This window comes from Elephantulus edwardii, unplaced genomic scaffold (assembly GCF_000299155.1).
Source record: "Elephantulus edwardii isolate Elephantulus edwardi_28Jun2011 unplaced genomic scaffold, EleEdw1.0 scaffold00079, whole genome shotgun sequence".
NCBI lineage: Eukaryota > Metazoa > Chordata > Mammalia > Macroscelidea > Macroscelididae > Elephantulus > Elephantulus edwardii.
Genome location: NW_006399829.1, coordinates 3,328,762 through 3,340,572, shown reverse-complemented (window position 1 = coordinate 3,340,572; position 11,811 = coordinate 3,328,762). Strand labels below are relative to the sequence as shown.

The following is an 11,811-nucleotide window of genomic DNA, read 5'->3' as shown; positions in this document are numbered from 1 at the left end:
GTGTGTGTGTGTGTGTGTACAGCTAGGGAAAAATTATCTGCAGTTAGATAAGTCTAATATTTATTAGATTTTTTTTAATTCCTTCAAATTATTGAGGCATAATGATGTCACTTTGAGGACTAAGATGTTTCAAGACTAAGATGATTCAAGCTGTGAGTTTTCCAATGACTTGCTATGAATCTCAGAGCTGAAAAGTGAAGACGGATGCCAGAAAAGGATTTAAAGCCTTTGAGCTGTGGTGTTGGAGAATAGCACTGAGCATCCCATGGATGGCCAAGACAATGAACAGATATATCTTAGCCAGAGTGCTTTATGGACACAAAGATGATACAGCTTCACGTCACATCCTTAGGCATGTTGATGGGAGGGGCTGTTCCTTAGGGACATGATGATCAGAAATGCAGAGAATCATCAAAGGAGAGAAAGACCCTCAACTAGGTGGATTAACACAGTGACTGCCACAGTGGGCTCTAGTGTGAAATGTGAAGATGGTATAAAATAAGACAGGGTTCAGATCTGTTGTTCATAGGATCGCTGTGGGTTGAATTTGAATCGATGACAACAACAAATAAAACATTTAAGAATATTTACCATTTGAAAGGTAAATTTAGTAGAAGTGGTGGTTGTTGTTCTGTGCCATCAAGTTGCCTGTGACTCATAACGACCCTATGTACAACAGCCCTAAACACTGCTTTATCCCTTGCCAATCCTATTGTCTTCAACACATTTATCCCCCCTTACCCCAGTGACTGAATGAGTTCATCTAATCGAGGGACTTCCTCCCTGATCTGTTCCTCCACCCTCCCAAGCATGACGTCCCTCTCCAAGGACTGATCCCGCCTTGCAGCAAGTCCAAAGTATGTCAGACAAAGCTTCAGAATCCTTGGAGCAGCCTGGCTTTACCTTCTCCAGGATGAATTTGTTTGTTCTCCTAGCAGTCCATGGTACATTCAGTACTTTTCTCCAGCACCACAGCCCAAAGGCAACAACTCTCTTTCTGTCATCCCTAGTTATTGTCCAGCTCTCTGATGCATAGCAAGTAATGGCAAAGACCATGACCTGTGTATAAGGTGCACCTTAGTCTCCAGACTGATATCATTGCTCTTTAGTACTTTGGAGAGGTCTCTGACAGCAGACTTTCTCAGTGCAAGCTGTCTTTTCATTTCCTGGCTGCTGGTACCAAGAGTATTGATTATAGAGCCAAGCAAATGGAAGCTGTTAACAATCTCAATTTCTTCACCCAATGGTGAGAATCTTTGTTTTCTTACTGTAGTCCTTGATCTTCTACAGCAAGCGCTTTAAGTCCTCAGTTTGAGCAAGCGGGATTGTGTCAGATGCATAATGCACATTGTTGATGAGTCTACCTCCAATCCTGGTGCCACTTCTCCACATAGAGCTTGGCCTCCCGGATAATCTGTTCCACATATAGATTGAAAAGATATGGAGATAGGACACATTCTTGACACACACCCTTCCCAGTTTTGAACCATCCAGTGTTTCCTTGATCTGTTCCTAGGACTGCTTCCTTGTCCTTTTGCATAAACAGAATCAAGTGCTCATAGATAGAGGTGGTAGTTTAGGTAATTTTTATTCTGTACGCATCCTTATTTGATTTTTTAAATAGACCAAGAGGGGTGTCAGATGAGACTCTGAATATTGCATTAGAGCACCGAGATGCCAAAGCTAAAAGAAGAAACCAAGAAATGAAAGAGCTGAACGGAAAATTTCAAAAGGGAACTTGGGACGACAGAGCAAGATATTATAATGAAATGTGCAGAGAGCTGGAGTCAGAAAATCAAAAGGGCCGAACTCACACAATGTTTCTTAAGCTGAAGGAGCTGAAAAACAAATTCAAGCCATGGGTTGCAATACTTAAGGATACTTTGGGTAGAATGTTAAATGATCCAGGAAGCATTAAAAAAAGATGGAAGGAGTACACAGAGTCACTGTATCAGAAAGAATTGGCTGACATAGAAGAATTTCATGAAATAACACATGAGCAGGAGGAAGTTCAAATTGCTCTGAAGGGAATTGGCAAAAAACAAGGCTCCAGGAGTTGGCAGCATACCAATTGACATATTTCAACAAACAAACGCTGCCCTGGATGTGCTCACTAAGTTGTGCCAAGAAATCTGGAGGACAGCCACCTGGCCAACTGACTTTAAAAGATCAATATTTGTTCCCATTCCAAAGAAAGGTGACCCAACAGAGTGCAGAAATTATCAAACAATATCATTAATATCACATGCAAGCAAGATACTGCTGAAAATTAATCCAAAAACGATTGGAGCAGTATGTCAACAGAGAACTGCCAGATGTGCAGCCTGGATTTAGAAGAGGTTGTGGTACTAGGGATGTTATAGCTAATGTTAGATGGATGTTGGCAGAAAGCAGAGATTACCAGAGGAATGTCTGTCTGTGCTTCATTGACTATGGAAAGGCTTTTGACTTTGTGGATCACAACAGCTATGGCTGACTCTGAGAGGAATGGGAATCCCAGAACATTTTATTGTGCTCATGTGAAACCTAGACTTGGACCAAGAGACAGTCATCAGGACAGAGCAAGGAGATACTACATGGTTCAGAATCAGGAAGGGGGTCTGTCAGGGATGTATTTTGTCTCCATACCTTTTCAATCTGTATGCAGAACGGATCATCTGAGATGCTGGGCTGTACGAGGAGGAATGTGGCATCAAGATTGGTGGAAGAGTCATCAGCAACCTATGTTATGCAGATGACACAGACCTGCTTGCTAAAACTGAGGACCCGAAGCCCTTGCTGCAGAGGGTTAAGGACTGCAGCCTTAAATATGGATTGAAGCTCAACATCGAGAAAACAGAGATTCATACCACTGGGCCAATTGGCAGCATCAGTATGGATGGTGAAGAGACTGAGATAGTTAACAGTTTAGTTTCCTTGGCTCCACAGTCAACATTCTTGGTACCAGCAGCCAGGAAATAAGAGACAAATTGCTTTGGGAAAGTCAGCTGTTAGGGACCTCTCAAGAGTACTGAAGAGCAATGACGTCAGGCTGGAGACCAAGGGGTGCCTTATCCGGGCTGTAGTCTTCACAATTACATGGTATGCATCAGAGAGTTGAACAGTGAACAGGGATGATAGAAAGAGAATTGATGCCTTTGAGCTGTGGTGCTGGAGAAGAGTGTTGAATATATCATGGACTACTAGGAGAACAAACAGGTTTGTCCAGGAGAGGGTAAAGCTGGGCTGCTCCTTGGAGTCAAGGATTCTGAAGCTTCATCTGACATCCTTTGGGCATGTTGCAAGGAGGGATCAGTCTTTGGAGAGGGACATCATCTTAGGTAGAGTGGAGGGACAGCACAAGAGAGGAAGACGCTCGATGAAATGGGTCAATTCTGTGATTGCGGTGGTGGGAATGAGCGTATCCAAGGCGGTGAGATTGGCACAGGATAGAGCAGCGTTGAGGACTCATGTACATAGGGTTGCTATGAGTTGCAAGCGACTAGATGCCACATAAGAACATTGCTATATTGGTTTTTTTAAGGAGGAAAATAAACTTTTCTTTAAAGGTACCTTTAGAATTTAGCATTTTATCTTCTGGAATTAGTTCTGATTTCCTCTGAAAGTCTTCATCATAAGAAGTAATTGTTGAAAATTGGAAAGCAGTTAGAAATATCATCTCTCTAGGATGTGATGCTAGTATAAGAATTAAACATTGATACTTAAGATGATGATATACTTTTTCTTCAGACCTTCAAGACATTCCATATTCTGATTGGTGTGAACAGACCATTCATAACCCCTTGGAAGTGGTTCCTTCTAAGTTTTCGGGGATTTCTGGATGCAGTGATGGGGTATCCCAAGAAGGCTCAGCCAGCAGCACCAAAAGCACAGAATTGCTCTTAGGTGAGTTCAGATACAAATCTACACACTGTCAATTTAAAAGTACACTTGTCACTTTTATAAATACGACAGAGCAAAGCTGTCAGAGAACTTGGACCAGTCAGCTTGTTGCCCCTCTATCAACAGCTGTCATCTACCTTCTTCGCTGTGTGCTATCCTTAAAGTTTTCCTCTCCAAATGACTTGCAGAATGTGTTTAAGTCTAAGTGTTATATCTTTACCTGTTGTTTGTTGTTGTTATGTGCCGTCGAGTCGCTTGCAACTCATAGCGACCCTATGTACAACAGTCCTAAACTCCTCTCTGTCCTGTGCCAATCGCACTGTCTCTGACACTCCCATCCCAATTATCCCAGTCACTGAATCAATCCACCTCATAGAGGGCCTTCCTCTTCTGCGCTGTCCCTCCACCCTGAGAAGCATGATGTCCCTCTCTAAGGACCGGTCTCTCCTCACAACATGTCCAAAGTATGCTAGACGGAGCCTCAGAATCCTTGCTTCCAAGGAGCTACCCGGTTTAACCCTTTCCAGGACAAATCTGTTTGTGTTCCTAGCAGTCCATGGTATTCTTAATACTCTTCTCCAGCACCACAGCTCAAAGGCATCAATTCTCCTTCTATCCTCCTTGATCATTGTCCAACTCTCTGATTCATAACAAGTGATTGGGAAGACCAAAGCCTGTATCAGACGCACCTTAGTCTCCAGAGAGACACCATTGCTCTTCAGTACTTTGGAGAGGTCCCTAATAGCAGACTTTCCCGTGGCAATGCACCTTTTAATTTCCTGGCTGCTGGTGCCAAGACTGTTGACTATGGAGCCAAGCAAACTAAAGCTGTGTACAATCTCAATCTCTTCACCATCCATCCTGATGCTGCCAATTGGTCCAGTGGTGAGAATCTTTGTCTTCCTGACATTGAGCCTCAATCCATATTGTAGGCTGCAGTCCTTGACACTCTGTAGCAGGTGCTTCAGGTCCTCCTCAGTTTCAGCAAGCAGGGTTGTGTCATCCACATAACGCAGGTTGTTGATAAATCGTCCACCAATCTTGACCCCACATTTCTCCTCATAGAGCCCAGCCTCCCGGATAATCTGTTCTGCATATAGGTTGAAAAGGTATGGAGATACAGGATACATCCCTGGCGTACGGCCTTCCCCATTTTGAACCATGCAGTGTTCCCTGGCTCTGTTCTGGCGACTGCCTCCTGGTCCAAGTATAAGTTTCGCATTAGAACGATCAAGTGTTCTGGGATTCCCATTCTTCTCAGAGTCAGCCACAGTTTGTTATGATCTACACAGTCAAATGCCTTTGCATAGTCAATGAAACACAGATAGACATTCCTCTGGTATTCCCTGCTTTCAGCCAAGATCCATCTAACATCAGCCATAATATCTCTAATACCACGACTTACCTAGGTGAGGTTTTAACACTTATTGCATGAGTTACAATCATATGGTCTGTGATTATTAACTGAATCTTTTCTTCTCCCAGGTGTTAAAACGATTCCAGATGATACTCCAATGTGCCGTATTCTTCTTCGAAAAGAAGTTCTAAGATTAGTCGTTAATTTAAGTAGTTCCGTTTCAACCAAATGTCATGAAACTGGACTTTTAACGTGAGTTTAAATATTCCTTTGTCTCTTTTAGGTGTGAATGATCCTTGTTATACATCAAAAGTTAAAATTATATCAACTGCAGTTTTCAACTGCTTATATGCTTGAGGCTAGATTTTCTTTATATACGTCAGATAAAGCAATATAGATAGCTGTAGATTAAATGTAGAAGCAGAGAGGGAAATCTAGCAATCTTCTGTTAAACTAGACTTCAAAGGTGTTTACAAACAATATAGTACTTTGCCACACTTTTTACTTATTGAAAAATAGTATTTTTATTAAAACTTGTTTATATTTAATATTTAATATTGATTTAGATATTTAATACTTAGTTTTTAAATTCATCTTTTTATGTTTTACTTTGTAATGGTAATTCACAGTCGCTGTAATACCTAACAACTCATGATGATGGTACCTCATTGTGGTTTTGATTGCATCTCTCTTACTGCTGGTGATTTGGGGCATTTCTTCACGTGTCTGTTTGCCATTCGAATATCTTCCTCTGTGAAAATTTCTTTCCGTGTCTTTTGCCCATTTTGTAATTGGGTTATCAGTCTTTCTTGTGGAGGCCCAGGAGTATTCTGTAAACTTTTGTTATAAGACTCTTGTCTGAGATGGTATTATCACATGTTTGTTCCCAGTCTGTAGGTTTTCTTTTCACCCTGTTGGAAAAAGTTTTTGAAGCACACATGGATTTAGTCTTTAGAAAGTCCCATGTATCAATTTTATTCTCTTTAGATTGTGCATTTCTAATTGTATTTGACAGTCTCTCTATACCTTGGAGTAGTGCTTCTAAGCTTGATCTCAGTTTTATCTCTTATGAATGTTATGGTTTTGGTCTTTATACTCCTAGGTCTCTGATCCACCTTGAGTTGATTTTTGTGTATGGTGTGAGGTACCACCTTACTCCCGTAACAGTGGCAAAGTTTAACAGGGCAGCAAGTAATAGATGTTGGAGAGGATGTGACGAGAAAGGAACTCTTAAACATTGGTTGGTGTGATTGTGAAATGGTGCAACCATTCTGGAAGGCATTTACACGCTTCCTCAAAAAGCTGAAAATAGAAATTCCACTACTTGGAATATACCCTAAGAAAACGAGAACTGAGGCACAAACTGAGATTTATACATACAGTGTTCTTAGCAGCATTATTCACCATCGCAAGAACATGCAAACAGCCCAAATATCCAGTGACAAACAAATGGAATGAGAAATTATAGTGGAATACTATGCTGCATGCAGGGGCAATGATTTTGTAAATTATTATCTAACTTGAAAGGGACTGGAGAGCATATGCTGAGTGAACTAACTCAATCCTACAAGGATAAATATTGTATAAAAGCATTATTGTAGAATGAGTATAAGGATCCAAGGGGAATGGAAGAGTCTGGAAGCAGAGGGATGAGGGTGTGCAGGGAAAGGGGGAGAATTAATCATGGGGTTGTACAATTTGATGGGTGGGAGGATGAGGGAATTTGAAAGAATTTGTTCTTGAAAATAGTGTATTCAAATTTTGTGAATAAAGTACATTTAAAAAAAAACCAAACAACTCATGATGAAAGCAAAAGGTCTCTTCAAAGACAAGATAAAAAGACCAGAATGGATGTCAGAAAACATACTAATATTTGCAGTAGAACACAGGCAAAAATGGGAAGAAATACTGAAGTAAGAGATAAAGAGAAGGTCTCAAAAGGAAGCTTGATAAGATAAAGAGAAGTATTATAACAAAATATGTAGGGAACTGAAGTTAGAAAACAAAGGAAGAACATGCTCAGTATTTCTCAAGCTGGAAAACTTGAAGAGTAAATTCAAGCCTTAACTTTCAGCACAGAAGGATTTTTTTTGCAAAATCTTAGATAATCCTGAAAGTATGGGGAGAGGGGGGAAATGGAAGAAATACAGAGTCACTGAATCAGAAACAATTGGTCCACTAAATCATTTCAGAACTATAGTACTGAAAGAAGAAGTCCAAGTTTCACTGAAGGCATTTACAAAAAATCAGGCCTCAGAAACTGATAAAATGTCACTTGAGGTGTTTGAGTAAACAAGTGCAGCCTTGGATATGCTCACTAGTCTCTGTCATGAAGTTTGAAGAACAGCTACATGGCCAACTTGATTGGAATCAATCCATATTTCTTTTCATTTTTAAGCAACAAGAAACAGATTATGAAAATTATAAGAAGTTAATTATAAAAATGTTAATGATTAATATCGTAATATAAAGTAGTATGGAGTAACATACTCCTGAAGATTATTTAAAATGGCCATAACAGTACATAAAATGGAAACTGCCAGAAACTCAAGCTCCATTTAAGAGGCTATAGAATAAGGGATATCATTGCTAATGTCAGATGCATCTTGACTTAAAGCAGAGAATACTAGAAAAATACTTGCTTGTGTTTTATTGACTACACAAAGGAATATTACTGTGTGGATTGTAACAGATTATGAATCCCATCGAGAAGGATGGAATCCCAGAACAGTTAATCATGCCCAGGCAAAAGCTTTACAGGAAAATGTGTTGACCAGACAGAACAAAGGAATGTTGCATGGTTTAAATTAGGGAAAATGTTCATCGGTACGGTAAATTAGAGGAGTTAAAGACGAAAAAGTTTTTGGTTTTGTTATCCACATTCCATGTCAGTTTATTCTACTTACTTACCCATTTATCAATAGAGTTGTATTTTCACTGTAAGTTTGCATTTTAAGAACTCTTCTTGTAAATAATAGGCAGATTGTAGTTCTCTTTTGTGAAACGGTTGATCTTCCATTTATTCCACAAGTATGAAGGAATGCCTTGTGCTGTCTTGTGCCCCTGGCAAGCCTGTAGTTGAGAATATGACTGTAAGATCCTTCTTCTTTAAATTTTAGAAAGCTATCTTTTTTCCCCAATTAATAAATTTTTATAAGACTAAAATATTGAAGGAAGACTAAGGTATTTAAGGAATTATAAAACTTGTTAATTTCTTGACATAAGATCTTTTTCTTTCTGAAGATAAGATGTATGGTTTTCTTTTTCTAAATCATAGCAACAATGTTAAAGAAAATTTAGACTGAAACTTAACTTGAAACAGTAGGAATGCAGATGCCAAAGTTCTTCTTCAGCCCCTTATTTCCACAGGGCCCTCATCCTGTCTCCCCTCTACATAGCCTCACAGCTGAATCTGCTAGTGCTGTTTAGGTCCACAACTGTGGTTTGTAGTGTGCAAACATACTCTGAAATAATATCCACCAAGGACATTTATAACTTCTTCTAATTAAAAAAAAAAACAAAACAAAACCACAACAACTTCTGTTTTCAAACATCACTTGGAAAACATTTGACTTATGTTCAGAAGTCTCATACTCACTGCCATTGATTTAGTCTACATCATAGATTTTAGTTTCTTATGCCATTGAAAATATTTTTAACTTCCCGAAGCATTCATTTTCATTCATGTTATATAAAACAATCATAGGATTTGAAAAGAAATAACTTCAAACTTAAAATGTCTCATTTAAAGGAAAAGCAAGAATATTTCATATTTTATGTTGATTCCACTCCCTCGTATAAAGTTTAATTATTATCTGGAGGGAAAATTATTTAAGAAAGTAGGTGATTCTTTGGAAGAAAAGTGGATGAATCTTGATTATCAATATTATTACATAAGTATTTTCTTGTGTTTTAGAATTAAGGAGAAGTATCCCCAAACATTTGATGACATATGCCTCTACTCTGAGGTTTCCCATTTGCTGTCACACTGCACATTTCGACTGCCTTGCCGGAGGTTTATACAAGAATTATTTCAAGATGTACAGTTTTTACAAGTAAGGAGATTTGTGCTTCTCTAATTTGTCTTTCAAGATTCATTCTGAATTTGAATTAAAAGGGAGGTCATATTGATGTGAAACAGTAAGTGTTTATCCTCTCTTTCCTAGTTGCATGAAGAAGCAGAGGCTGTCCTGGCAACACCACCAAAGCAACATATAGTTGATACATCTGCTGAATCCTGACCTCATGTTTATGATGTATATAGGTCTATCCTACATATATATATTTATATATGTGGATTTCCTCAAAAGCCTCAGAAAATGCTGAGTGACTAGGCAGCAAAGACAGGAGTATCTTCTGTACACTGTTCTAGCACTTCTGGTCCATGGACAGTTGGAACTGCTGGCTTCCCCAACCAAACAACCTCCTCCTCTTCCCCACTGAGCCCTCGGGGTGGGAATGGGAGTGGAGAGGGGAACGTTCATTACTGGTTACCACAGATGTATGAGTTTCTCGTCGTATGCGAGAGCCAAGCACTGAATACTTACATAGGTTTCTTACTTTTTTTTTTAAGAGCATAAAGAAAGTGGACAACAATAGGATATTCAGAAGTACCCTCACAAAGTCAATTCTGAATTCTCTTTTTAGAGTAAATGTAAAGATGCCTTGTTTGTTAACTAGTTTATGGAAACCAGGACTCTATCTCTGAGGCTGCATCCTGTAGTACAATGGGTGTGTGCTAACTGCTGGTATTTAAGGGCCATCTCTGGCCCTTCCATATTTTTCTTAATGTTGGTAACACTACTTCAGAGGTTTATAACCTCAGTGAGAGGAGAACCTCAACTCTTTGGGACTTTTAAGTTATTTTTATGTTACTAGGATTACATTAAGGTTCCTACTTGTTTTCCATCCCTTCAACTTTGTTGTGATATGTTGTGATAGGCTATTTGAACCAGTTAAGGTTTTTCACTACAGTTTCTGATTAAATTCAGCAAATTATGTTATTACCCAATTGACAATTTTTTCCATTTATGGAGTGTGTGTGTTTTCAGTGGATTTCTGTTTTCATGAACTTCCCATATCTTTACTTTAAATGAAACTTGAGCAAGCACTAGTAAATTAATTTAGATTGGAAGCAAAAGAAAGCGTTAAATAAGTTGTGGATCTCTTAAGGTAAGTTTGCCCACCATTTACACATTCCATGAGAAAATAAGAGCCATGTTTTCTTTTTAAAAAAATCACTGATATAACTTCTTATTACATTTAAAAATTGTAGTGAAAAGCCTTACACACCAAATTTAAAGAAGCAGTAATTTAATTTTTATACCAGTATTGTTGTTTTGCACAAATTAAATGCAGTAAAAAATTAGTTTATAAGTAAAGTAATTGCCTTTATCACATTTGTGAAATTGTTTAGTTGATGAGGGCAGAGTTTTTCTGTTTGCTTTCATTTGTATATGTCTAAACATATTTGGAAATTTTTACAGGAATTAACATATGCAAATTTGTATATAAGAAACAGCATGGCCATCATTATTAGATTGCTTGTAAATGAAAAGAATATCTTTTTTGAGATCTGTATGTAAGTAGAAAACATTTCCAGCTGGACTGATTAAGACCCTTTTTTAATTTCATTTGTGTATATCATTTTTTACAATTACATGTCAGCTTTGACACAGTCTTAGCCCATTGATTGTTCTCCCATGTTGCAAAGCCTTTTTATAAAGGCTTTGTTCTTTGAGATCTCTGTAAAAAACCCTGTGAAATAGGAAACATAACTCTCAGAGATGTGCTTTTTTTTTTTTTAATTAATTTCCTGGCACTGAAAGTTCCTGTTGGGATGAAGCATTTCATCTCACTTCCTAACACCTCTCTGACTGCACTTCAGTGAATCGTTCTTATGTGCACTGTGTAGCAACTTACATTCTAGCAAAGCAGAGAAGGGCTGTAAGCTGCTGCTTTATGTTAATAAGTGGTTCTTCAGATTTTCTCTCATAAAGCCCAATTGAAGACAAAAGGTTTATTTGTTGTTATTTTTGTTTCTGTTTTTGTTTTTAAATCTTGAGTTTATCCCTAAACCCCAGTGTTTATTTAAATGTTAATAGTACTTCTAAGAAGGTTGCCTGTCAACTTGGTCTTTGGTCTAGGTTAATGAAACTTCCTTTTCAGAGAATTCAAATGTCAGAGATGCTAGACCAAATAGTGGTTCAAAACTCCAAAGGAAGTAATGTAGTAGTATTTACACAATGGGATTAACATATGACACTCATTTTAAACACTACCTCAGTTAATAGAGAATATTAAATCTGTGGTTTAATCCCTCTAAAGTAACCAGGCATTTGTTTAGACACATACCACCATTCCCATCCCTGAATCCCACCCCTGTGATCCTCCCTAAGATTAAAGCGTAGTTACTCTTACTTGGTTACTTTGGAATATATTCATACATCATATTATCTGCCCATAGCACTTAGTTTGGGTGAGACTCAGAGCTTTGTGGTTAAACTAAGAATATCAGATATCTGTACTTAAATTATAGTACTATTTGGTCTATCCTTGGTTTCATTGACAGG

General features: G+C 38.3%; 1 protein-coding gene across 3 annotated transcripts in view; it reads left to right on the top strand.

Moving 5' to 3' along the window:
* RICTOR (RPTOR independent companion of MTOR, complex 2) overlaps window positions 1–10,016 on the top strand; it is a 177,652-nt gene extending 167,636 nt beyond the window's left edge. For 2 of the 3 annotated variants that reach the window (XM_006889545.1, XM_006889544.1), the window contains 4 exons: window positions 3,730–3,885; window positions 5,368–5,491; window positions 9,156–9,294; window positions 9,406–10,016. In XM_006889545.1, the coding sequence (XP_006889607.1) occupies window positions 3,730–3,885; window positions 5,368–5,491; window positions 9,156–9,294; window positions 9,406–9,480 (494 nt within the window). In that variant the 3' untranslated portion in view covers window positions 9,481–10,016. The remainder of the gene's footprint in view (window positions 1–3,729; window positions 3,886–5,367; window positions 5,492–9,155; window positions 9,295–9,405) is intronic. The other variant, XM_006889546.1, reaches the window with a different exon arrangement.
* The last annotated feature ends 1,795 nt before the right edge of the window (window positions 10,017–11,811 follow it).